The sequence below is a fragment of the Alternaria hordeiaustralica genome, assembly GCF_023758085.1.
Source record: "Alternaria hordeiaustralica strain BMP 2776 chromosome Unknown scaffold_48, whole genome shotgun sequence".
NCBI classification, from domain to species: domain Eukaryota; kingdom Fungi; phylum Ascomycota; class Dothideomycetes; order Pleosporales; family Pleosporaceae; genus Alternaria; species Alternaria hordeiaustralica.
Genome location: NW_026056820.1, coordinates 43531 through 68007, shown reverse-complemented (window position 1 = coordinate 68007; position 24477 = coordinate 43531). Strand labels below are relative to the sequence as shown.

At 54.8% G+C, this 24477-nt stretch overlaps 8 protein-coding genes across 8 annotated transcripts; 5 read left to right on the top strand and 3 right to left on the bottom strand.

The window, feature by feature from the left end:
- Positions 1-648: 648 nt before the first annotated feature.
- Positions 649-2533, top strand: J4E84_010863 (uncharacterized protein; the record flags this gene model as incomplete). The annotated part of the gene is made up of 2 exons (XM_049393418.1): positions 649-1477; positions 1530-2533. 2 exons carry the CDS (start codon positions 649-651, stop codon positions 2531-2533), a joined length of 1833 nt encoding a protein of 610 aa, XP_049238862.1.
- Positions 2534-3450: 917 nt separating this feature from the next.
- On the top strand, positions 3451-4252 carry J4E84_010862 (uncharacterized protein; the record flags this gene model as incomplete). The annotated part of the gene is made up of 4 exons (XM_049393417.1): positions 3451-3459; positions 3503-3643; positions 3770-3973; positions 4076-4252. The coding sequence occupies 4 exons, from the start codon at positions 3451-3453 to the stop codon at positions 4250-4252; spliced, it is 531 nt and encodes a 176-aa protein (XP_049238861.1).
- A 358-nt stretch (positions 4253-4610) lies between these two features.
- Positions 4611-6477, bottom strand: NOP58 (Nucleolar protein 58; the record flags this gene model as incomplete). Its single annotated transcript, XM_049393416.1, has 4 exons — positions 4611-5309; positions 5358-5785; positions 5844-6179; positions 6231-6477. 4 exons carry the CDS (start codon positions 6475-6477, stop codon positions 4611-4613), a joined length of 1710 nt encoding a protein of 569 aa, XP_049238860.1.
- Positions 6478-6775: 298 nt separating this feature from the next.
- On the top strand, positions 6776-8473 carry J4E84_010860 (uncharacterized protein; the record flags this gene model as incomplete). The annotated part of the gene is made up of 1 exon (XM_049393415.1): positions 6776-8473. One exon carries the CDS (start codon positions 6776-6778, stop codon positions 8471-8473), a length of 1698 nt encoding a protein of 565 aa, XP_049238859.1.
- Positions 8474-12404: 3931 nt separating this feature from the next.
- J4E84_010859 (uncharacterized protein) lies at positions 12405-13382 on the bottom strand (the record flags this gene model as incomplete). The annotated part of the gene is made up of 1 exon (XM_049393414.1): positions 12405-13382. One exon carries the CDS (start codon positions 13380-13382, stop codon positions 12405-12407), a length of 978 nt encoding a protein of 325 aa, XP_049238858.1.
- Positions 13383-15126: 1744 nt separating this feature from the next.
- On the bottom strand, positions 15127-17360 carry J4E84_010858 (uncharacterized protein; the record flags this gene model as incomplete). Its single annotated transcript, XM_049393413.1, has 2 exons — positions 15127-15299; positions 15359-17360. 2 exons carry the CDS (start codon positions 17358-17360, stop codon positions 15127-15129), a joined length of 2175 nt encoding a protein of 724 aa, XP_049238857.1.
- A 2342-nt stretch (positions 17361-19702) lies between these two features.
- On the top strand, positions 19703-21901 carry J4E84_010857 (uncharacterized protein; the record flags this gene model as incomplete). The annotated part of the gene is made up of 2 exons (XM_049393412.1): positions 19703-20426; positions 20478-21901. 2 exons carry the CDS (start codon positions 19703-19705, stop codon positions 21899-21901), a joined length of 2148 nt encoding a protein of 715 aa, XP_049238856.1.
- Positions 21902-22726: 825 nt separating this feature from the next.
- SPM1 (Subtilisin-like proteinase Spm1) lies at positions 22727-24354 on the top strand (the record flags this gene model as incomplete). The annotated part of the gene is made up of 7 exons (XM_049393411.1): positions 22727-22759; positions 22812-22891; positions 22944-23065; positions 23115-23125; positions 23184-23250; positions 23300-23614; positions 23732-24354. 7 exons carry the CDS (start codon positions 22727-22729, stop codon positions 24352-24354), a joined length of 1251 nt encoding a protein of 416 aa, XP_049238855.1.
- Between the last annotated feature and the right edge of the window lie 123 nt (positions 24355-24477).

Genomic DNA, 24477 nt, shown 5'->3' with positions numbered 1-24477 from the left:
CGGCGCCGTACTGCGTACTCGTGTACGCTGGCTCCCCACGGGAGCCCTATGGGTGTGCGTTCAATTCGTATCAAACAGCTTCAGGACTAGCCCGGCTTGTCGTGCAGCAGGGCATCGACCCACCGAACAGTCGGCGCTGCGAACAACCAAACAACGGCAGCGTGAGGAGCGATGGATGGGCATGCTGGTGATGGAGCTAGGCTGCCATGTGTGCAGGGAGCAGCGGGTGCGGTCAGGCCATTTCGCTGGTGTGAATTGCTGTGGCCGCGAGGTCTAGATTTCAGCTGCTGAGACCCTGGGCCTCCAAAACACGCTAGCATCAACCGCAGCGAACATCGGGTATTCACTCCGCAAACCCAACCTAGCCCACCTGGCCCTCGCACCGCGTTGGCCTGGTCGCTCTGCTGTTACATGACTGTCTTGGACGCAGCGACCGTCTTCCCCAGGCGACCATCCACTCGTTTACCGCCAGCCCCTTCCACCTGTCAATACTTCCCACGCGGCCGTTACTGCCGCCGCGGCGCTACCGCGTTTGTACCTGGACGCCAGATCTTTCAGCCACGTCTCTGTGCGTCTGTTCATCCCACTTACCCAGCATAGCGTGATTGTGCGCGTTACCTGCAAACATCTCAGACCCCGTTGGTCATGATGACGGGCTTCCAGTCCTCGTCACATCTTCTACAGCCATCTGACGCTGATAATGCCCCTCCTCGCTTTCACCAAGACTCCCACCAAGCACTCCAGCCCAACTCCATCCCACCCACTCCGGATGAGGGCATAGATGCGGGTCCCTGCCCCGATATAGCGGTTCCCAACGATATCTCTTCGTTTCTCGACGCTTCTCTGCCGCAGCCTTTCCCGCTGGCTTCCGCCCTACCCCAGCCTCTTAGGACTCCCACCATCGAGGACCGGCCGCAGCTTGATCTGACCCTCAACCTTCCTCAAAGCAACTTCTCGCTTCCCACGTCCACGGTCCTTAGGAGTACGCACAACCTGCGTCTACCCTCGTTTGATGTACTAGGCATTGCTGCGCCCCACCCTGATCGTATCCCACAGCAAACACACCACTCCTTCTCTCCCCTAGGCGCTGGACCTCTGTCGAAGCCAGAAGACCCTCTCCATGCGCTCAGCCCACCACTCGACTTCTTCAGCCACGCCAACGGGGCCAGTCATACCCCCGTTACCAGTCCCAAGGAAGCTAGAGCCCGCGTCGGACATCTTGTGTCCACTCACACGCCTCCCTCGGATACGGAGCCGGGGACGATCAGTTGGGGATCCTTTGTGAACCCACGCACGGTTGGGCTGGGTTCGCCTCCAAATTCTGAGCCAGGGGTGTCACCAAATCTGAACATCACTGCCAGCGCTACAGCTCCCAGTCAAGCGCCCATAATCGTACCGACCCACGAAGAGTTCAACGACGAGTTCAGCGACGCGCTGAGGATGGCAGCGTGGATAGAAGAGGCAAAAAGCACTATCAGTGAGTACTTCCGCACCCGAGTGACGCATGTTCCGTGTACTAATGAGCTTAGTAAACGAATCTGGATGTCTGGAGTTGGATTCAGTCAAGATTCTGTCCCACGCCTTGCCTTGTCCGTCAACATCAGGCCACATCTTCGGCCAAGTCATCGCTTCTATCCATGACAGATCGTCAACGCAAACCTCGTGGATCAATGTATTCCACGCCCTTCCTGGTCGTTACACGCTCATGGATCTGCCAAAGTCTCCTCCATCGACGCCTGGTCCTGCTGTCGGAGGAGATTCGTACTTTACCAGCAAAGTCTTTGACAGCGCGGTCGCTATTCCAGACTATCAACTCGATTCGAAACTCCTGCCCCCATCGCCTCGACCCGTCGTGCCACCGGGGAGCATCAATGTTTCGATTGTAGAGCGATACATTCCGCCCACTAATACTAATGAGTTCGCTGAGATGTTCACGTTTCGGGGTAGATCGTTGCTGTACGATCGCCTAATCGAGCTTTCTAGCGATGACGGCGTCCTTCTATTCATCTATCCGACCAGGACAGGTGCGAGGACCTTTACGCAGCAGTACCTCGGACCAATCCTCGACCCACTCTTACGCACAGTAACGGTAGTCCACGATCTTCACTCGGAGCTAGGAAGGAACCTGGGCCAAATGAGTTCAGTCAATTACCTGGACGAGTACAACCACTTGGAGGCGCAAGTCCGGAAGTTCTGTGGAGCAATGGGTGAACGACACAACAATGAGAGAAGAGCAAACTATGAAGTCATCCACGCCGCAAAAGAGGAGATTCTGATGCAACGGTCAGCTTGGGCGGACGATTGGTGGATCAAGCAAGAGAAGCCCCGTATACGGGAGATAATCACCAAGTACTTCAGCAAGTCGAAAAAGCTGCCAAGCTCCGAGATGAGCGCTGCAACTCTGATCCAGGCTGTCCTCGAGGGCGTATCGGAACGGGACTACCATAACGGTGAGCCCACGAAGGGTGTGGAAGTTGGTGTCTTCATCGTGAAGAAGACGAAGGCGGTGGCGAAAGCCCAGAGGGAACCATGATGAAAGATTACGCTTAGATGACGGGACTGAGTATTGAGCGCGAGGCAACGAAGTTACGGGTGAACGACGATCATGATCTCCAGTTGCGATGATCTTGGATTTCGCATAGCATTGCGCGGCGTTAGCGGCATGAAACGAACGAGAGAGCCCTGTCTGGAACAGTATAAAAGATAGCGAGTGATTATAGTAATAATACCCAGTAACGATCTTCTAAGTTGCAACTTTGAGTTCCATACCATGTGAACAAATACCCTTGCTTCCAGCAAGTTTACCCTCGCCCTGCCAAGCCGCTAGCGCGAAAAACTGCCCTTTGCTCACCTTCCGGGTGTCGCTCTGGCTCACGCAGGATGTAGACGGAACTTCAAGCACCTGAATTGTGCACACCGCTTCGGATACTAGACGCGCTTCTTCATCTGCAGAAGCTTGCGAGCAAATCACGGTCGCTCATCACAGGTACGCGCTCCCGAGGTCCCTTCACGTGTTGCGATGGCGCTAGCCACTTTCGTTAGTCATGATCAAGATGAGGGTACAAGAAGAGCAGGAGTGACTTTACATTGGTCTTTTGCACACTCTGCTAGGATTTACTCTCATTTTCATACATTCTTGCGACGACGACGCGTTTACATGTCTTCACAAGACTAATTTGAGTTTAGTATACTGGGAAAGCAGATCGCTTCAAGTCTGGGACCTGCTACACAGCGCAGACTGGTGGCCATCAGACAATCTCAGCTCCAGCTTCTTGACAAGGACGTCTGCGCTAGCGCCGCGAGATTATCAGGATGCATGTAAGTAACGCCATGCAAGACTCAAGTCCCATCTCTCCGGATCACCATTCCAATCACATGACATATATTCCACACCCACATCCTCATCTCATCCTTTCCTTTTCCCTTCTACACAATACCTCCAAACCCACCATGAACCCTGTGTAGCGTCATACTGAGACCCATCCGCTGACAAGATACTCAGATCAAAACCCCCCAATCCGCGCTCCTCTCCAACCACGAAGTCCTGCTGCACCTCCGCCAAGAAGACGCAGAGTACACGGGCGCTGATGAGACGGGGAGGAAACGGAAGAAGCCATCTGGGTTGACGCATATATTGAGAGATGTACGCCTTCAATCCCCTTCCATACCACCCATCCATCCATCCATCCATCCACCCCCCTTCCCCCTCCCCGTCATATCAATCACCCATCCCCCCGTCAAAACAACACACTAACCCACCACCCCCCAGGGCCTCGCCTACCTCCAAACCGCCGAATACACAACCTCCTCCCTAGCCGACGCGCACCCCTCGCGACCCAGAACGCTCTACCGCGGACCCCATAGTTTATTCCGCGCACTAGCGCCCAAGTACCGGTTGAACAAGGCGGAGTATCTGCAGTTGTATAATTTGAGACCGACGACGCAGGTTACGCTGGAACTGATTGTTGAGGAGGTATGTTATCTTCTTTTCTATCCTACTCTCTAGTAGTTCTTGATCTTCCAAGTCTTGGGGTTTGGGAGGTTTGGGTATTGAGGGGTGCTAATGTAAATGTAGGCGGGCACACGGTTCACAGAGGATGAACTACATGATATTCTGGCTATTATTCAGCAGGTGTTTGATGAGGAGGAGGGGGGTATTCCGGAGGGCGTGGAGGATATGGAGATGCCGAAGATTGCGAATAAGCTGCTTGGTGCTAACAAGAAGAGGAGGAAGGTTAAGCGGAAGGCTTAGCTATGAAATGGATGAGCAATGGACGGGGTATCGACGTGGCAAGAATAGTATAACGGGGCACACATACATGTACACTCGTCAACAGCGAGAGGGAAGTCAAATTACAGAGAGCACGTAATGATCACAGGTCTGAGACAACACGACTGAAGATTTATGAACATGTGATTGTATGCTACCAACTGGCGGGTATCCATCCACCGCATCCCCATCATGCAAGCGTAAAAGGGACTTTGAAAACATAGAACTACAAGATGCCGAACCCTCGTACGCCACTCGCCTGAAACAAAGCAAGCTCAAACCCATAACAACGCCGTACCCTCTTTTGTAAGAACATGGCTACAGATACAGGCGACAGCATCTAGTCCTTGCTCTTCTTCTTTTTCTTCTTCTCGACCTTCTCGTCTCCATCGTCGGCTTTCCGCTTCTTGCTGCTGTCCTTGCTGGACTTCTTTGCCTCTTTGGCGGCCTTCTTTGCTTCTTTGGCCTCGCGCTTTGCGGCGCGCTCTGCCTTTCGTGCCTTTTTGGCTTCCTTCTCTGCCTTCTTTGCGGCTTTGTCGCCCTTGGCGGCGGGCTTGTCTTCCGACTCGGAGTCTGATGAGTCCTTGGCATCGGCCATCTCCTCGTCGCTGTCGACCTCCTGTACCAGCTTCTTGGGTGTGCCGTTGGTCTTGTCTGACTTCGACTTCTTGGGAGCGGGCGCATCGGCGGCCGGCTCGTCACCAGTAAGACCATCGGCGTCTGGGTTGTACTTCCGTGCCTCCTTGACTTCCCACTTCTTCTGTCCAAGTGTTGTCGCGTTTGCGTTGCCAGAAGGAATGCTCTTGAGGGGCTTGCCCTCGAGGGCGCGTAGTCTCCTCTCGATGGTGAGGCGGGCGTCGCGACCGAGCTGCGACTTCTCCTCTTCGGTGGGCTCCTTGGAGGTGTCCTCGGACGATACTCCCCAGGTGCTGAGGGCGTCGACACGGAGACCCAAGGCGGACTTGGCGGCGAGCATACGAGCGATCTTGCCCTTGTTCTTTCCGGTGGCCTGACCGATCAGGGACGCGTGGTAGATGAGCTGGGTAAGTTAGTACTGAGATTCCGCTTGGAGAAGAGAAATACTTACACCGTACTTGGGTGTGTCATGCTTGGTCTTGAGAGCGCGGAAAAGAGCCTTCTCGGCACCGAGAATCTGGATGGTGGAACCAGGCGACTTGGCGAGGTTCATGAGGGATCCAGCGTGGGCGATGAGGCGCGCACCAACAAGCTCACCGACGAGAGCAGTAAGGTTAGGAGCGAGAGCCTGCATGCGGTTGGAGAGGTAAGCGCCGAGGCTTTGACGATGCTCAGTGAGGTCAACAACCTGCTCGGCAAGAGCTGAGGTCGCCTCCAGATCCTCCTCTGTGATCTCGGTACCCATGGAGATTTCTGCAGCCGCCTTGACAGCCGCCTCGATTTCCTCGGGCAGGATCTCGGAGAGGTCGCTCTCACGCGCCTTGGTTCGGAAGCCCATCTTAAGGACCACACGAGAGTAGGCGAGGTTGTCATTGAGAACTGTCGTGAAAGTCAGTAACGGGTCCAGAGGAACAGGCGTCTAAAAGGCTGAACTTACTCTTGGCGAGCTCGGGAAAGTGCCAGCCGTACCACTCCTTGACACGCATGGCGTAGGTGTTGAGCTGCTTGTCGAGCACATCGAGCGATGCGATGGACTGGATGATCATGGTATCGACCTTGTCGGGCGAGAAGCGCAACTTGTGTCGCGACAGGGAATGGGCAAGACCGAGTCTGGTCGCGGCTTCCTCAGAGGGAAGAAGATCGGGAAGGAGCGAGGTCAGGTTTTCGCGGATGGCACGGAATACATCTTGGGTGGAAGAGTCTGATACGGTCTTGAGGGAGAGACCGGGTAGTTGCGCAATCGAGTTGGAGAGCTTGGGGTCGGCGACGGCCACTTGAAGGTGTTAGCTGCCATGTTCACTGCGCAATCTCAGGATGTTCGTACAGGTAGCCTTGGTCTCGTCCTTCAGATCCTCCAAAAGAGACGACAGCATGGGCGTGACTTTTCCATCGTGGAGCGCGGCGGCCTGCTCGAGAGCGTCTACTGCGCTGCCGAACTTGGCGAACTTCTTGAGCTTGAGCTCCTCGACAATGCTAGAGGAGTTCTTGTTCTCTCCGCTGAGAAGCTTCTTGTCCTTGGACTTCAACAGGACGTAACCCGCCGAAGTCTCCGAGAGGATAAAAAGACCCATTTTGCTGATTTCGGTCGTGGGGTAGGTCCAATGGCGATCGCGAAACGCAGCTACCCTCCGTGGTGAATTTGGACGTGGTGTGGGAAGTCGCGATGGGAGTTGTCGCAAGCTCGAGCAGTGCGCTTTCCAGCTAGAACTTTTTCCTGCGCTCGGGCCAGCCAGCCAACGCTAACCCTGGAACACACAAGCTTGCTTTCTGGCAGCTAGTGACGAACGCCAGGCACATGCAGGCGAAGCAACTCGCGGCCATTGAGCTTACAGTATAATGATTTATTAATTCATCCCAAGCATCCCCGCCATGTCATCCGGCGGCGAGCGAAAGATCTCGGGCTCCCTCAACCGCAGCACCCGGGGCGCGACTCCACGCCTCGCCGATCTGGGAGAGTCACCGCGGACACCGCTCCTGCGATCCATCTCGTCCACCTTCGGCTCACCCGGTGGCTCCTTCCGCACCGAAGACGAGTACGTCGTGATAGAAGTCGGCTCGCGATTTGTACGCGGCGGCTTTCCCGGCGAAAGTGCCCCGCGATGCACCCTCCCGTTCGGGCCCGACGACCAGCGGAGGGTGGGCGACTACCGGCAATGGGATCCCGAGTATTCGCAGAAGAGAAGAAAGCGGAAGCGGGACCAAGATTGGGGTCAAGAACATGAGCTCTACCGTATGGATCTGAGCAAGGTTGACATGGGCCTGGTGGAAGACAAGTTTGAGCGAGCCATGAGAGAGGCATATGGCAAATACTTTCTGCTGGACACGAAGCCGCGGCGGGTACTGCTTGCCATGCCGCCGCGTATGCCGCATGCACTCATGTCGACCATCTTGGATGTGCTGTTCACAAGCTTCCAAGCTCCGAGCATCACCCTCATGTCAACACCGGTGCTGTCGACAGTGGCAGCAGGACTACGCTCAGCGCTGGTTGTGGATATAGGCTGGGCGGAAACACTAGTGACCGCGGTATGTGAGTACCGCGAGGTCTCAGAAAGACGCAGCGTTCGGGCAGGCAAGCTGCTGAGCGAGGAGATGGCCAAGCTTCTGAACGCCGAACTTGACGACGCTGAGCCGAGCGCTACCAAGGCAGACGTGTCTTTCGAAGAAGCAGAGGAAGTCCTCACACGTGTCGGATGGTGCAAGCCCGTCCCCAGATCGAACCGACGAACCGTATACTTCCCCGCGCGAGAAGCTCCTGTATTGGAGGAGTTCGAAGACGCTATCGAATCACCGCCGCCTGCCGTCACCATACCCTTCCCGAAGCACACACCACCTACCGAACTCACGATATCATTCGCGTCGCTAGCCAAGCCCACCGAAAACGCTCTCTTTGCGCCCGAGTTGGCCATGCACGAGTTCGACGACGAAGACCTCCCGCTGCATCACCTCATATACCGCGCCCTCGTCCAACTCCCCATAGACGTCCGTCGACTATGCATGTCGCGCATCGTGATCACAGGCGGCGTGTCAAACCTACCCGGCCTCAAGACGCGCATACAGAAAGAGCTGGACGCTCTGGTACAACTCAAGGGGTGGGATCCAGTCAAGAGCTACGGCAGAGCAAGCGCACGTCGCGAAGAGAAGATGCGCAACCAAAAGGAGGATGTGGAGACACGCCGACAGGAAGGCGAAGATACTTTCCCCTCGTCACTCGATACCGATGCGGAGCCCGCCCCTATACCCGCAGCGCTTCAATCACCCACGGAAGACCCTATAGACACAAAGTTCGCCCAGATGGCAATACGTCACGGCCCGCCGCCTGCGAGCTTGATCGGCGGCACCATCAGAGTTGTGGATACATTGGGCCCGTGGACAGGTGCGAGTCTGATAGCACAGCAGCGCATCAAGGGCATCGTTGAAATCGAGCGCGAGAAGTATCTCAAGGATGGTTTACAGGGCGCTACACGAGAGAAAGAGGTCTCTGTTATTGCGCAGAGGCAGAGCATGGGCCCTGGGCTGTCTAACAAAGGTGGTGAGAGGGCCAGCTGGACGCTGGGTGTTTGGGCTTGAGGCGTGTGCGTATTGTTATTGAGCATATTCCCTTTTGATACCCCTCGAACTTTGTCTTCAATACCTCCAACATTGTTCTATCCATCGTGAATTTTGAAGGAGACTTCTACTGTCATGACGAACATGCGCAGGCGCAGACACGCGATACGGCCAGTAGCAGCATGCCACCTACTCAGTCGCTTCGTATTCTGGCCTGCCCAAGGCATTTGGACGACTCACAGGCTCGGCTCGTAAGGCAATAAGGCAACGAGACAACTCAGCAAATCCGCAAATCCGCAAATCCGCAAATCTGCATTCCTGCAAGCCAAGAGTCCTGCGCACCAATGAGACAGTAAAGTTCCGGCTTAAAGGCACAGCGCCCCTCGACCTACGCCCCTCGGAGTGTGCCCTTCGTGTGCTATACGCTTACGCATTCAACATGGACGGTCCGATGGATGACTTTCCTTTGGACCCTTATGATGAGATCGATGAATTTGCAAACAACACTGGATTCCCCGACTACGATTTCAACGTCGATTCTGATTTGTTCTTGGATGCACAATCTCCGGAAGATTATGAGCGACTCATTGTTCCCGAAGTATGTAAATCCCGTTCGCAGCCTTGTCGGGTGCAATGCGCGACATCTCACATACATTCGATGTCGATATTGACCGTCCCCAACAGAGGCTTCGTTCAGCAATTTCTTGTATAGAAACTGGCATCGGGATCGAGATTTGGACGTTAGAGAAGGTATGGCCTGGCGTATGTCAAGAGATATCGCTGTTTGACACATTGTACCCCGACATCCTTCATGCTGCGACGATCGCGCCTGTCAACGCCATGCTGTCGAACAAAGACACCGCCCGGCAGAAGTCCACGTTCGACTGTCCTGTCTTCGTTGCAGAATCTCGACATGGCTGGCCACGCACTTGTAACAATGTCAAAAGCTCTAACATGGCAGAATTACGGCGCCATCTGACGAAACGACCTGGCCGTGGATACACGGCTCAGTTGGCCTTCTTAGAGCTCTGTCCTACCTGTAACGAGGATTTCCTTGACAGCGACGTATTCCGAACTAGACATGGCTCCAGAGGAGAGTTTTGCAACAGCCGTAGACCTCAGCGCAAGGGGGAGAAGGCGAAGGAACAATGGGAACTCTTGTACCGACAGGTAGAAAAGGAACTGGCTGTTCAGCATCTACCAGCACGTAAGCGATACCTCTCTTTACTACTCAAACATTCCGAACTAACGTGTTAAATCAAGATCAAGTCAACCCTGACCCTATCCCACCGCAACCCATGCCTAGTCCACACAACTTAAACTCCTATGAGCCAATGGATAATATGTTATCGAAGCCTGCAGATGTACATCAGGATCCGATTTTACCTAATAAAACACCAAACCAGCTCATCGTCGATTCAGAATCCGAGGAAAGAGACATTGCGGCAAGTCCACGCCTCGTAGGTCTCTGATCAATCTAGTCAAATTCATGTCTGACTGATACCGGTAGTAGCCGTCATTGGTCAGTCCAAGTGATCCTATACAGCCATCTTCAAGTCATGCATATATTCGTACATCAGAACGACAATCTGTTCTGCCTTTAGACACACAAAGATCTGGTTCAGCGCAGTGCTCAACAGGGGAGGCAAGTCGCTCTTTGGATCGGACTGAACCCGCGCACGATACCTCAATGTTTTCCAACGTCTCACATCCTGGCGAAACTAGCAACCATTCCATTCCAAGACTGAGACTAGAGTCTGGTCTCGGGCGCGGATATGGCACAGTCGCAGCGATGAACATCTTTGGTGGTCGTGGCATACCGATCTCAGTATATGACACAGAGGCTATCAATCATGACTGGCTATCTACAGGTCAATCTTATACTGGCGCACAGGCTCACTCAAACTCTCCTTGGCAACACAATGGGAGCGCAATCGCGGACGTTGCAAATTGCTCGCCACCTTTGTTCAGAGCATCGTTCAAGGACCGTCCATCTTTCGGCGTCGATCTCCAGCGCATAGCTAGTCCTTTTAACGACATAAATCCCTTTTCTTTTAACACATTATTCACACCGCCAGCCTACCCGACACGGATACCTATAGCGCCAGCGCCCGATCCCTCCAACACAGAGGCCGACATTTTAGAGTTAGAAGACCCACCGGAGCTCCGCTGTGATGTGGAGGGATGCGACGCCTCCTTCACCGGCATAGATCGCAACGGAAACCTTGGCAGGCACCGACGACAGAAACATGCGGACTTGGAAAGCTATGAATGCGAAGCAGCGACGTGCGACAACTCTTCTAGCAGACAGGGTGCGACATTGAAACACTATAAAGCATCGCATCCAGAGTTGGTCTCACTACCCGTGGCAGATCGTCGGAGGACTGTTGAACCTAGATTCACGTGCAACATAGACGGATGCAACAAGTCTTATCGTCGCGCTGGAGACCTTCGTCGGCACATGCGGATGCATCAAGCGCCCAGCCTCAGGTGTGTTGTCGAGGGCTGCGATATGATGTTCGGTCGCATGGACAAGCTACGTGACCATGTTAGAAAAGGCCATAAGATGTGTCTGTGAATAATAAAATAGTAAAAGCCTTTGCAGCAGTCTTTGTTGTCATGTGCAACCTGGAGAAGCATGCCACTCCACACTGTGGATATACTTAAACCACAGACTGTTAAGGTTTGGCCACCAATCATGACCATCTCTCTGACCAACACTCCCCCCTATCCGCGAACATTGACAAGCCCATTTATTCTCGCTGCCTCAAATCACTAGCTCACAGCACTCCCCCTTCCCACAATACCCATGTCCACACATGCCCTCCGTCCAAAACCACGTCAGGCACTCCACACTATGCGCGCCCTGCACTGTCCCGCAATGACCACACGTCCAACCTGTCGGCACACCACCGCTAGCGCCCAGCTTGGTTCTCTCATCTTGCCTTTGCTGCGAATCCAATTCTTTAGCATGTGGACTAGGATCGCGCTTGCGCTTCTGCGAAGGGGACGTGTCTGGTGAGTCGCTTGTGGATGACGATGTAGATGAGGACGGAGAGCTTGGTGGTAGGTTTGGGGTTAGAGAAACGACCGGGATGGCGTTTTTATGCGCCTGCATGATGCAGCTGTGATTTGTTGGCCGGTTGGAGATCAAGGGTGTGGAGTTGCATAGGCCGCCCAGGTGAGCTGCGGTGAGTGTAGCGGACAGACCAGAAGAGCGTAAGTGCTCAAAGAAACCCTTCTCCCGTGTAACAATTGACACGAGCGCCCGCGTGAAAGTGATCGTGACGCACTCGGGTATACATCACACAAGGTTGGGCCTCAAGTCATCACGCTTCTGACACTTGGCATGACTGCTAGGTGCGGTCGTGGATCACGGTAGAATAGGCTCTGAAGATCTTGGAAGATATCGACAAGGACTTCTTGACATAGGCCATGGAGAAGGCTACATTAGGTGGAGATTAGGCGGATGGACGCGGTTGAGTGTACTATGATAGTTGCGATACCCTTTTCAAGACACGAGATACGCCTGGGATGTGCGTGTTACTGTATACATTGCTCTTGATCCTTAGGTGACAAAACGTATATAAGACGATGTATACTTATCATCGCCATGTGTAGTACAACTCGGGAGATGTTGGTTTGTTGTAGGCGTCGAAGGCATTGTTTCTGCTATACCCTAAAAGCAACATTCGATCGATATCTGATAGCATCACTCAATCACAAGGCACACATATCAAGCAAGCAAGCAATCATTGTACAAAGACTTTTCGAATTCCATTCGTCGTGAATGCTATATTTACATCAAAAGAAGAGGCTAGCCGATCTCGCGGTCTATGGAAGAAAGAGTATGGGGGCGTCCCATCAAAGAAGAATACGTCTCAAAAAGGGACCAACAATGAACACCAGTTCATGCAAGAAAGATCGACTTGCGACCGTTGTGAGAAAGCGCTTACAAGTTGAAAGCGCGGGCGTGGCGGCGAGCCTTGGAAGAGGTGCCGGTGGCGGTCTTGAGCCACTGGATGAACTGCTCGATAGTGAAGGTCTCGGGGAGAGCAGAGCCGCTGCCGGTGGAAGGGGCGGGGGTGGCAGCGGGCTTGGTGGCAGAAGGAGCAGAGGGAGCGGCCGACTCGACGGGGGAGGGAGTGGCGGAAGGAGCGGCGCTGGAGGCGGGGGTGGAGGGGGCAGCCGACTCAACGGGCTTGGAGGGGGTGGAAGGAGCGCTGCCGGCGGTGGCGGCGTCCCAGACCTTGGGACCGGGGATGGTGTAGTCGGTGGCACCACCGTAGATGTTGAACATGACACCGGGGTCGGTGGCCTTGTAAGCCTTTGTCATGTCGACACCAGTGGCGGGGAGAGCAGCAGAGCCGCTGCCAGTGACCTTGATTTGACCACAGCCGTTGTAGAACTGGGCCTTGCCCTCGGCGCTGGCCTCGTGGAGACCGATCATCTCGGGGCGGATGAGGTAGTCACCAGCCTCGAGGTTGGGGAGGTCAATCTCCAAGAGTCCCTTGGAGGAGATGAGGTTGTCGACACCCCACTTGGAGCCGGTGAGACCGTCCTCGTAGATCTTGGTCCAGACGGCGCCCTCGCCGTTGGTGTCGGCCTTGGCGATGTAGACCATGACGGGTCCCTTGTGGGAGGGAGCGATCGGGTCGTCACCGTCACCGGCGGAGGCGGGGTCGTTGTGGTGCCATTGCATGCCGAGCTTGGAGCCAGCAGCAACCTCGACCTGGTCGGAGGTGGCCTTGCCACCGTTGCAGATCATGGCAGTGGAGGTGACATCGAGGATGGGGTTGTTGCCGTTGGAAGGAGTCTGGACAGCGAAGTGCTGGCCCTGGTCCTTGCCGTCAATGACGAAGCTCTGGAAGGTGGTGTGCGCAGCGGCGAGGTTGGCAGCAGCCAGGATGATAGCGGTCTTGGTGAACATGTTTGCGGTTGGTGTGTTGGTTGGTTGGATTTGAAAAGGTTGAGCGTATCTTCAAAGATAGAATGGAAACGAATGAATGATAGACGAATGGATCGAAAGTGAGTGTAATGCTAAAGAGCGTGTGAAAGTGAGTGTCAGCGTCAAGCTTGATGCCCTTTCAACTGCGATGGCCTCTGTATCTCTTATACTCCCTCCGCCTACACGGCACAGTTGCGCCATGACAAGATTAGTGCCTCACTGACAGAATCCTGACAGCGCCAACGACATGAAACCCGGGTCTGTGGATTGATGCCAAGCACCTGTCAATCTATCCAGCACTGCGCTAGCGCCCGAACCGGCAGCGTGGCTTCGGTTAGCTGCCGCAGAACGTTGAATCCAGGTCTGCTCCGTTCCTACGCCCCATAATATGTGATGAGCTATTGTCAAGGAGAGATTTGAAGGCGTCGCCTCCATGCATGTGCCTGGAGGTGGCCTGTATCAGGCGTTGCGCAACGAATAACGGGAGAGCCTCATGGGAAACGTGAAACTATGTCGAAAAAGCTTGATCGGTTGAAGTCTGGCTATCCCAGGCGTTTAACGAAACGTCATGCGCTGAAGCGCCAACATGTTCTGCTGTCAATGCTACTCGCATCCACATGTTCGCAGTTGATTGTTTGCTTGTGCCACAACGTTATGTCGGGAACCGATTGGTACTTACCGCTGCGTGCCCCCATCGTCACCGCCACACTACGCAATCTCCCTACTCTCCATCCCTTATGCCACCGGTCTACAATGACTCTCATTTCGTTGATCCGGTATTCTAGATCCTGCTGTTCGACGGGAAAGCAACCTCGGTGGTGGGGCGAAAACTTCGCTAACGGTGTATTCGTTTGCGCGACAACATGAAACGATTTCCTTCAGTGGGGGAAATTGCGCGCCTGTACCTGCCAAGACAATGGTGATGTTTCGACACTTCCGAGGCATCGCTCCAGACAACACCGTTTTCGCAATCGAGTCGTGACGCCATCTTGGTTTTGCTTCAGCACGAAAGAACCACCGGCTATACTATGGTTCTGCATAGATAGTCGAAATGCCGCACCCGTGCTTCGAGATAATGTAAAGTGCTGCGCCGCTTGACGAATGAACGGAGATGAGGCGCTTAGATGAGGAATGCAGAGCGCGCCCTTGCGGTATGTTGTTTTTGTCGTTGGTGGAGCTGAGCGTTGCGCCGACGCACGTTGTCGCGTATGTGCGTAGTGGCTTGCAGTAACATGAGCGCCCCGTGGTGATGGCCTTCTCCAACATCAATCCAGAGTCCCTTCGCCTTTAAGTATCTGTTCGACGCTCAAACATGCTCAATAGTTCTCATTATCTACCAACCATCCCAATCCCTGGGTATTATTAACTGATGCGCCACTCTCTAACCGGTACCTCTTCCATCTACCAGATCCTGTCTTTGACAGGCGTTTTGGATGATGAGGTCGTTGCGATGCGATCGTGCATGTGCCGCAGCGAATGGATTAAACGCCGATGATGATCCTGTTGTACACGTGGTATCACTTACCGGTGATAACCCGAGGACGCCCAAATAATGCTCATTATACCCATAGAAAACCATGAATCCATGTCGAAAACCGTTCAACATGCTACGCACCCTGAAGCAAAGCAAGAAATGATAAACAGTGCAAGCAATATTAAGCTCGGGTAGTCCGAGTGGGATGCTGCGCCCTCCTTCGTACTCGTCGCTGTCGCCTGTCCGTCGGGCTTACTGGCCCTTGCGCTTGGACTGTTGGTAACGCTTTGGAGGCGGGTCGTGGTTGCGGGAAACAAGGCGCTTTTCGTGGTGCGTCCTGAAGACCCATAAATCAACTCCGTCGCCCCCCACGCGAGACTGATTGTTGTGCCATCGACAGTAATTGTACCCCCAGGCGTCAAAGTCTGCCCATCGATGACGAAGGTTGTTCCAGTTCCCATTGCCGCAGTGTACGTCTGCGAACCGATGGTGAGTAGTGGAGGGTTGGTGATGGTAGGCTGCGCCGAGATGAAACTAGTCTCGCCGTTGACGACCAATGCTGTAGCTCCGGGTGCGAGCGAGATCGTGACACCTGAGACAACGATCGAGCCCCCCACGGTAAGCAGTCTCGACCCGATTAGATAGGCAGTGCTAGTTCCTGGGAGCGGCCCGAATGTCAGATCTCCAATGGTCAATGGAGGCGCTGTAATTTGTGGAGGGGCTGGAGCAGCCAATGTAGATGTAACGCCGTTGATCACAACGAATGATGCCGATTGAGCGAGTGACAGTGTAGTGCCCGAGACGGTAATATCTGGGCCACCAGGAACGAGTGTTTGGCCATCTATTACAAAGGTGGGCCCTGAGGGCTCTGGAAGAGCGCCGATGACATCATTGCCGATGGTGATCGTAGGAGGTTTGCCGACCTGTGGAGTAGGAATAGCGAGGGATGAAGTAACCCCATTGACAACAACGAATGAAGCAGAAGGTGCAAGCGATATTGTGGTCCCGGAGAAAGTTATGGCTGGTCCACCTGGAACAAGGGGTTCATCGCCAACAACGAATGATATTCCTGGTGAGGCCGAAATGGGTGTGAAGATATTGTTACCAACATTGAGAGTCGGCGCCGCTGGGTTCGCTATCACGGATGTGACGCCATTGACCAAAACGAAGGATGCCGATGATGCCAACGAAAGCGTAGTACCGGATGCAGTGATTGCCGACCCTCCAGGCACCAGTGTCTGACCTGCGATAATGAATGTGTTTCGTGGATTGTCAAAAGCAGGGAACACGCTATCGCCGACAGTAAGTGTGGGTGGCGTTACGGCAGGGAGAGCTGGGATCTGTATCGTCGAGGACGCTCCATTGACCACCAGTACGCTTCCCGAGGGTGCTAGTGATAGCGTGGTGCCCGAAACGGTAATGGCAGGGGCACCCGGAGCGAGTGTCTGCCCCGAGACAACAAACGTTGGGTTAGGTCTTTGATTCTCTGGGCTGTTGAAGTTGTTGGAACTATCTTGGGTTGCTTGCGCCGTGATCGTTGAGCCACCAACTACCAATTGTGGCGGACTGTTTGTAGCTGGTGGTAATGCTGGTAGAACTTGGGTGGAACCTCCGATGACCACGAAAGAAGCCGACGGTGCCAAACTGACGACGGTACCATCGACAGTAGCGACGCCTCCAGGAGTGAGGGTTTGCCCTGGACCAACGAAGAATTGGGTAGCAGCGTTGGGTGTGAGTGTCGTCGAGCCAATCGTCAGCACTGGTGGAGGCCGTGACGGAGTAACTTGCGGTAGCCTAGAAGTACTGCCGTCCACAACGATGGCCGTAGCCGATGGCGCAAGAGAAACCATTGTCCCACCTCCTACGTTGACGGGGGCTCCCCCAGCTTGTAAGGTCTGAGAGCCGACAACAATTCTTGAAGAAGGGCCAACTACGACGGGCCGTGTGCCCACAGAACCAACGGTAACTCGAGTGAATTCTGGAGGATTGACCGCATTGTTATTCTCACTGCCGCGTATCTTAGTCGTAGAAGTTGAGTCCATTCGGTCGTTTGGCTTGACGTTGGTGGGCTTTGGTTTGCTGGTATCACCTGGGAGATCCCAGTCTGCTACTGTGAGAGGGGGAGATTTCGAAGTGCTGCCGCCCCAACCATTTATAACGACGGGTCCGTCGTCAAAACCAAGTACAGACGACTCGACGTGGATGAGGGCCGGACCTATACCGGGCCAATTTTGATAGTATAAGTCGACAACGATGAGGACAGTCACAACGGTGGCCTGCAGTTGTCCAGCATCACACGCGGACTGTGGAATCTGGTTGAGAAAACCATCTGGTAATGACCCCGTCACTGTACTCTCCTCGTCGAATCCTTCCATCCAGTAAGGATAGACCTGTGGGGAACGAAGCTGTACCGTCTCGGTTTTGTTTCCTGACTCAACCTCGTAAGCTGTGAAATGGACGAAAGGTGTCGCAGAAGTCTGAACCATTGTAGTATTTGGCCCAAGGGTGATTGTAGCCGTGGCAGATGGGAAAGTATCTGGGTAGTATAGATCGTATAACCCGGCGTCCGACGTCGGGATGACGTTACCAGAAGGAAAAGGAGAGTAGCCTGCTGACCGGTAGGCAACAGATGTTGTAGCTGCTTTAGGTCTTGCCGTGTACTCTTCACACATGGTGACCGTGAAATCCCATTCGGCATAATACGACTCGCTGTAGATACATGCATAATCTGATGCCAGTGCACTGGATGCATCAAAGGTTGTCGTATAAGGAACAAGGGTATAGGAGTCCAAATTACTGAAATTCGATGCCTGCGTTGTCATGATTCCCGCCACATGCATGTATGTTGGGCCAAACCAGTAATCTACACTTGCACTAGGGATGTTGACCGTACATGTCGCGTTGGATATGCGGGTTTGCTGTGTTTCCGTGCCGTTGATAGCGGGCAAGTGAATCTCAGGAGTCGCTAGCGATGGATATTGGCCTTGCGACGATGTTGTATTCAGATCGTCCGATAACGTGGCGTTTGGTAGCACAGAAGAAACCAGTGGTCCAGTCGAGGCCGCATCGGTGGGCCGAAGGATTCCATGCTCGCTAGAAATCCCTGTACCGAGGCTGCTAACGCTACGCGATGGAGTTGCTGGGAGCACAGGTGCGAGCGTCGAAGCAGATACCGATGACTTCGTTGTGAGGGTGACGTTGGAATATGGGGCTTGATGGCTTGGTTAGCACGCAGCGGATCAGAGCCGCGAGGCGCAATGGGATTTGGCTTTACCACGATGGAACACGGCCCCCGCTGCAAACGAAGCGACGCATACCGTGAGAAACGAGTGATTAAGATACATGGCGATAGTAGAGTGCCTGCATGAGCAGCACTCTACGGATAGCGAACGTCGTGCTCTCAAGTCGTCCCAAGAGAGTGGTGGGCATACGAGAGTGCAGCAAAGGCAATCTGGATGAGCGGGTCCAGCGCGTTTTGCCCTATGGACGGCATCGATTGGCGTGGTCCCGAGCGTGGACATGCATATTTATCGGAAGATCAGCGCGGAAGGTAGCTAGGCTCTGGGCGAAGTCCGTAGGCTCCTATTCCGGACAGGGGTATGAGGCGGATGGCACGTGAGTTGAACGAGGACACCAATAACGTATGTCCACCTCGCAAAAGAACGATGAATCTGGCCAACATGCTGTACGTTGAGTGCGACTGCCACGCAGGTCCCTGAGAGCGCAAGACCCCGCTACTGCAGCATGTTGCAGGCTGGGGTGTGGGCGGAGGCATCAGAATCCCGGCCTGCCTGTCTCGGCATAGGCGATTGCTTGTATTTGTGCGACACGCCTCCATACCATTGTAGACAGCCCTTGCTGTTCCTCAGCTGAGTTGATTGTCTACCACGCAGGCGGCGTGCGGCTCTTGCGGAGATGAAGCGCCACGTCCATCATGCACAAAAAGCATTCATCCCAACATCATGATCGACGCATCACTCAAGATCTCCTCTTGTTGAGCATGACGATGGTCTGGTAGGTTTCTGGCAAGCGCGCCGATCTGCCAGACTGGAGAGAGCAAATCTAAGCGAATGCGCTGGTCAACCGCTCCAGAACCTACTGTTTCAAGCTTGTCGTTCGGGGGTGGCTGTCGTGAAGTCCGGGCGTGGGCGTCGCCCGCTCGTAGTGGGAGCCGTGGTGGCCTAAGCCCAGCCGCTTTGCCAGCGCCTTGCAGTGGCACATGGCAGTCCAGAGGCCGACCCCAGATTGCGCGAACAGATGCCAATCGGTGTAGGGATGAAACGAGGGGTCGGTCGGGTGCCTCACGGCATTCAGCTGCATTCATCTATGTTGCTGCGGAAGAATACCGGTTGAAAGCGACGGGAGCAGGATGGCCGTCTTACAGGCGTCTGACGAAGTTGCCGTACAAGCTTACGTCCGCCGCACAGCATCGAGGCGCCAAAATCAAGGCGTACAGCAGAGGGATCGCAGAAGGGTGACGGTCGGGGCGCTCCCGCAAAAAAGAGTGCTATCGCAGCAAATGGCGGGTACGTCAATCGAAAGGAGCGTTCGCCCCGTTAGCCAAGTGACCAACTTCGTTAGAGCATTTGGTGCAATATATGCCTTGGCTTGCTCTCGGCTGGCATGCCAGGATCCGCCAATCTGGCTCGACTCTGGACGAGAGTGCTTTTGCATGCTGGCTGCATTCCGAGGACTCTTTCTCTTTCTTCACCCCTCTCGTGGCGCTGGCGGGGACAAACAATGCCACTCGGTGATGCTGCTCGCTGCGCTCTTCGAGGTTGAGTGGCCCCAGTCGTGCCTCCTTCCACGCGCCGCTTAGTCACGGAACATGGTCCCTTTCCGAGGGCATCGTGCCTTCCACACAACCCTATGCGCCTTCCTCGCCGCTGCCCTGCTCCTGCCCTTGCTTGCCGCAGCCGACTATGTGCCGACAAACATCACCGAGACGCCCAACTTCCAGCTGCTGCCTGGCATCGCTTCGGTACCAGCACCCGTCATCGTCGCGCCGGACCAGAACTGGCTAGGAGTCGACGGCTCATGGAACACCTTTACTCTGCGCGTGGGCGAAACAGGGGAGAATGTGCGCGTCTTTGTGTCGACTGCAAGCCAGCAGATATGGGCCATCAATCGCATGGCGTGCATCACCAACACCACGAGCCCGGTGACAGGAGAAATTACAGCATACAACGTCTTCGACTCGGATTGTGAAACCAGCCGCGGCTTCCTATTCAACAGCAGCAACTCGGAAACATGGCAGCAAAAGGGCTTCTACCAACTGTGGATCGAGAAGTATCTCGGACTGGTCGGCAATGGATTGTACGGCTTCGATTCGGTGGGTCTGGGGAGGGCCGGGGAGATGGGGCCCTCAGTTCAGAACACCACGATCGGCACCTTGGTCACCGCCAACTTCTGGCTCGGGCATATAGGTGTGCATTCCAAGTCGACCAACTTCTCCGTCTTCGATGAATCCGTTCCGAGCTACCTGACCACGCTCTTCGACCAGAAGAGCATCCCCAGTCTGTCTTTTGGCTACACGGCAGGCGCCCAGTACCGTAAGACATTACCACGTAGCCTCGTTGCAAATTACTGACTCGGAGGCACAGGTGACCAAACAGTCCTCGGAAGTCTCACGCTTGGCGGTTACGATGCCTCTCGCCTCATTCCCAACGACCTCACCTTCATCTTCGCCCCGGATAATGAGCGCGACCTGGCGGTTGGTGTCGTCGGCATCACGGCAGATACCACGTCGAAAGGAGATATTGATCTCCTCATGAACCGGGACGACGTGACCATGTACATTGATTCGACGGTTGCAGAACTCTACCTGCCGGTTGAGATATGCCAAGCTTTTGAGGATGCATTTGGACTAAAGTACGATGAAAAGACTGATCTCTACCTTGTGGATGATGCGCTTCACCGGGATCTCGTCGCGCAAAACCCCAGTGTCACGATCACTATCGGCCAGAAATACAGCACGGATTCGACTTTGCAGATCACTTTGCCCTATGCTGCTCTAGACTTGGAGGCGACTCCTCCGTATAGAGGGTTGCAAGAGAAGACAAAATACTTTCCTATCAGACGAGGTGCGGAGGCGCGTCAGTGGGTACTGGGTAGAGTCTTCCTGCAGGAAGCCTACTTGACCGTAGACTGGGAACGTCAGAACTTCACCGTGTCAGCGGTGGACTGGACGTTTGGCAAAGCTCCACAAATCATGCCTATCGTGTCGCCCACCTACGCGGTTCCGCACTATGATCCCCCAAAGAAGAAGCCTTTGTCTTCAGGGGCAGTCATTGGTATCGCAGTGGGGGGTGGCTTCTTCGTTGCTCTGATTTTCTGCGCAATTGGGTGGTGGTTCTGGCGACGGCGGCACAAGCGCAAGCTGGCAGACATCAAAGCGCAATACGAGGCCGATGTCGCTGCGGCGGCGGTCACCAAGATGGATCCACCCGTGTCAGAGGAGGCTCCGACGTCTCCAGTACGAAGTAGTACAGAAGGCGTGACTGTCTTCGCGAAGGCCGAGCTACCTGGCTCATCCCATGTGCATCACGAGATGAGCTCCAGCGCAGAAGAGAAGGGATCATCAGCCGTGCATGAGGCAGATGGCGAGGAGCGTCAGATCTATGAGATGCCTGGAGACATGCCTGTGCTTCCCGAGGCAGGCGGCCGTCAACTGTCGGAAAAGGAGTCCATGGTGGTACGCGAGAGGATATACAACGGCATAGATCCGACCGGCACGCCAGATGCAACCCCAGCTGCGTACGAAGAGTCGCGCAGGCTCCCACCAATATCCCCGTCCGAAGTGTCGATAGTGAGCGGTCGGCTTCCGACCGACAACGTGTCGCCCATTACACCACGCACACCAAGAGACGGTGCTTTCTTGGAAGCCTCGGACACATTTTTCCAATTGCCGCCCTACCGTGCTCGCGAAGAACGACGCGCCGAGTCGGATGGCGATCCCCTTTCCCCCGTCTCGCCGCTGGAAGGGTCTACGGATGCCTCCCGACGGCGATTCTCTTACGAGTCATGAGGCCAAAAAGCTGCTTGTTCTGCGACGTTACGACTGGCGTTTATTTTGTTTGGCATAGGTGGCGGGTTTATCTTGGCACCACGGATATGGCGTTTGAGAGGGAATAGTTTGAATTGTGCATAGCAGAGGCTGAATACCCATCTAGACGGCGGCACGTGGTAGAAACGAGCAGCCACGTTTTGTTAGTGTATATAGTGTAAATACACGCTTTTCGCGCACATGGCGGCAGACCCTGAGGGGACGATAGATTTGTACAGGTGCATGACAGCCAAGTCGGAGCGCTAGGCTCATGCGTTCATGCTGTCGGGCTGGCCGTCGGCTGGCTAAACGGTCGCGGGCCTGCAACGGGCAATTGTCCTGATTGTAGGGCAGAGCCAGCGGCGCGGGCGAAGCGGTCTGAGGAAGGTGCCTTGGGCAGCGCCTTGCCGCAAGCAGCCAAGTTGAACCCCTCGTCCGCGCAGCGACTGGACACCAACCCCACCATATCCTCACGGAGGCCGCGACGAGGCACAGGACGACCGCTTTTCTGCTGAAGCCAGTCCGTCAATCGCTTTCCTATTGCTTGCGACTTCCCGGTGAAGACTCTGCGCCTGCCTCGACTGTCCCACCACCCGCCCCGTGCCAGAGCCGCCGCCCCGCTTTGTGTCGAAGCAGCTCCTGTCAGTCATCACATTGGCCGCGCGCCTAGCCTTATATCATATCGTGCGCTTGCCGCCCGCACTTCTTCTCCACAGTCTACATTGTCCGACTTCTGCGTCTTCAATCGTTACCTTCTTTACATACCTCTGAAGATAGAAAAAGCCTTACCCCGCCGCAGCTGCCACCATGGGCGACCTCGCCAACCGCAAAGTGTTCAAGGTAACGTTATATCCGCCATTCAGGGCCGAGCACGCGTACTGACAGCTTGCAGGTGTTCAACCAGGAGTTCATCGTCGACGAGCGCTACAATGTAACCAAGGAGCTGGGACAGGGTGCCTACGGCATTGTCTGGTACGACCCGAGCCACGGCGCGCCGCATAACAAGTGCTGATGATGCCCCCAGTGCGGCTACCAACAACCAGACGGGCGAGGGCGTGGCCATCAAGAAGGTCACCAACGTCTTCAGCAAGAAGATCCTCGCCAAGCGTGCCCTGCGCGAGATCAAGCTGCTCCAGCACTTTAGAGGTAAGTTGGCATGCCACCTGCCGGCTGCAACACTACTAACACCTGCCAGGCCACCGTAACGTAAGACACACATGCTCCCGAGTGCCCCGATCGACCCCATGCTAAACCCGTCGCACAGATAACATGTCTCTACGACATGGACATTCCCCGCCCAGACAACTTCAACGAGTGCTATCTATATGAGGGTATGCATGACATCCCATGCTTGATAAGACGGTGCTAACAGGCGTGTAGAGCTCATGGAGTGCGACCTGGCAGCCATTATCCGGTCCGGCCAGCCGCTCACCGATGCCCACTTCCAGTCCTTCATCTACCAGATCCTCTGCGGTCTCAAGTACATTCACTCGGCCAATGTACTCCATCGCGATCTCAAGCCCGGTAACCTCCTCGTCAACGCCGACTGCGAGCTCAAGATTTGCGACTTTGGTCTTGCAAGGGGTTTCTCCATGGACCCCGAGGAGAACGCAGGATACATGACCGAATATGTCGCTACCCGATGGTACAGAGCCCCTGAGATCATGTTGAGCTTCCAGAGCTATACAAAGGCTAGTAAGTAGTCACTCCCTCGTGATGGCGTTTGTCGTTGGCGTACAGAGTCAGTGTCTGTGCCCATCGACGATACCGCTTAGACATTTCACATGCCGAGCTCAAGCTGACTCTGCGTAGTCGATGTGTGGTCAGTGGGCTGCATCCTTGCTGAGCTGCTTGGCGGTAAGCCCTTCTTCAAGGGCCGCGACTACGTCGATCAATTGAACCAGATCCTGCACTACCTTGGAACACCAAACGAGGAGACACTCTCCCGCATCGGCTCTCCCCGTGCGCAAGATTACGTTCGCAATCTACCCTACATGCAGAAGATCTCGTTCCAGTCCCTGTTCAGGAACGCCAACCCAGACGCACTTGACCTGCTCGACCGCATGCTCGCCTTTGATCCCTCAAGCCGTATTTCAGTCGAGGAGGCCCTGGAACACAGGTACCTACAAATTTGGCACGATGCGTCCGACGAGCCTTCATGCCCAACAACATTCGACTTCCAGTTCGAGGTAGTCGAGGAGATCCCGGAGATGAAGAAGATGATCCTGGATGAGGTCAGTCGCTTCCGCCAGATGGTGCGCGTACAACCCGGTGCAGGCGCTGGGGGGAACCAGGCACCGCAAGTCCCGATACCCAACAACTACGACCGCGCTGGCTACGAAGACCCAAGGCCGCAAGAAGCGTTCAACCAAGGTGGATGGAACGGAAGCGATCTGGAGCGTGATCTCCAGGGTCTTGACGGCCGCATGCGATAAGTGGGTTTGGATTGGACGAATCTGTTGGTTGCAACATGTCTTCTCGTTGGTTTGAGCGTGAGCGTGGAGGGATTTGGGTAATATTTGAGCCCCGTGTAATTTCTCTCAAAATCTATTGAATGA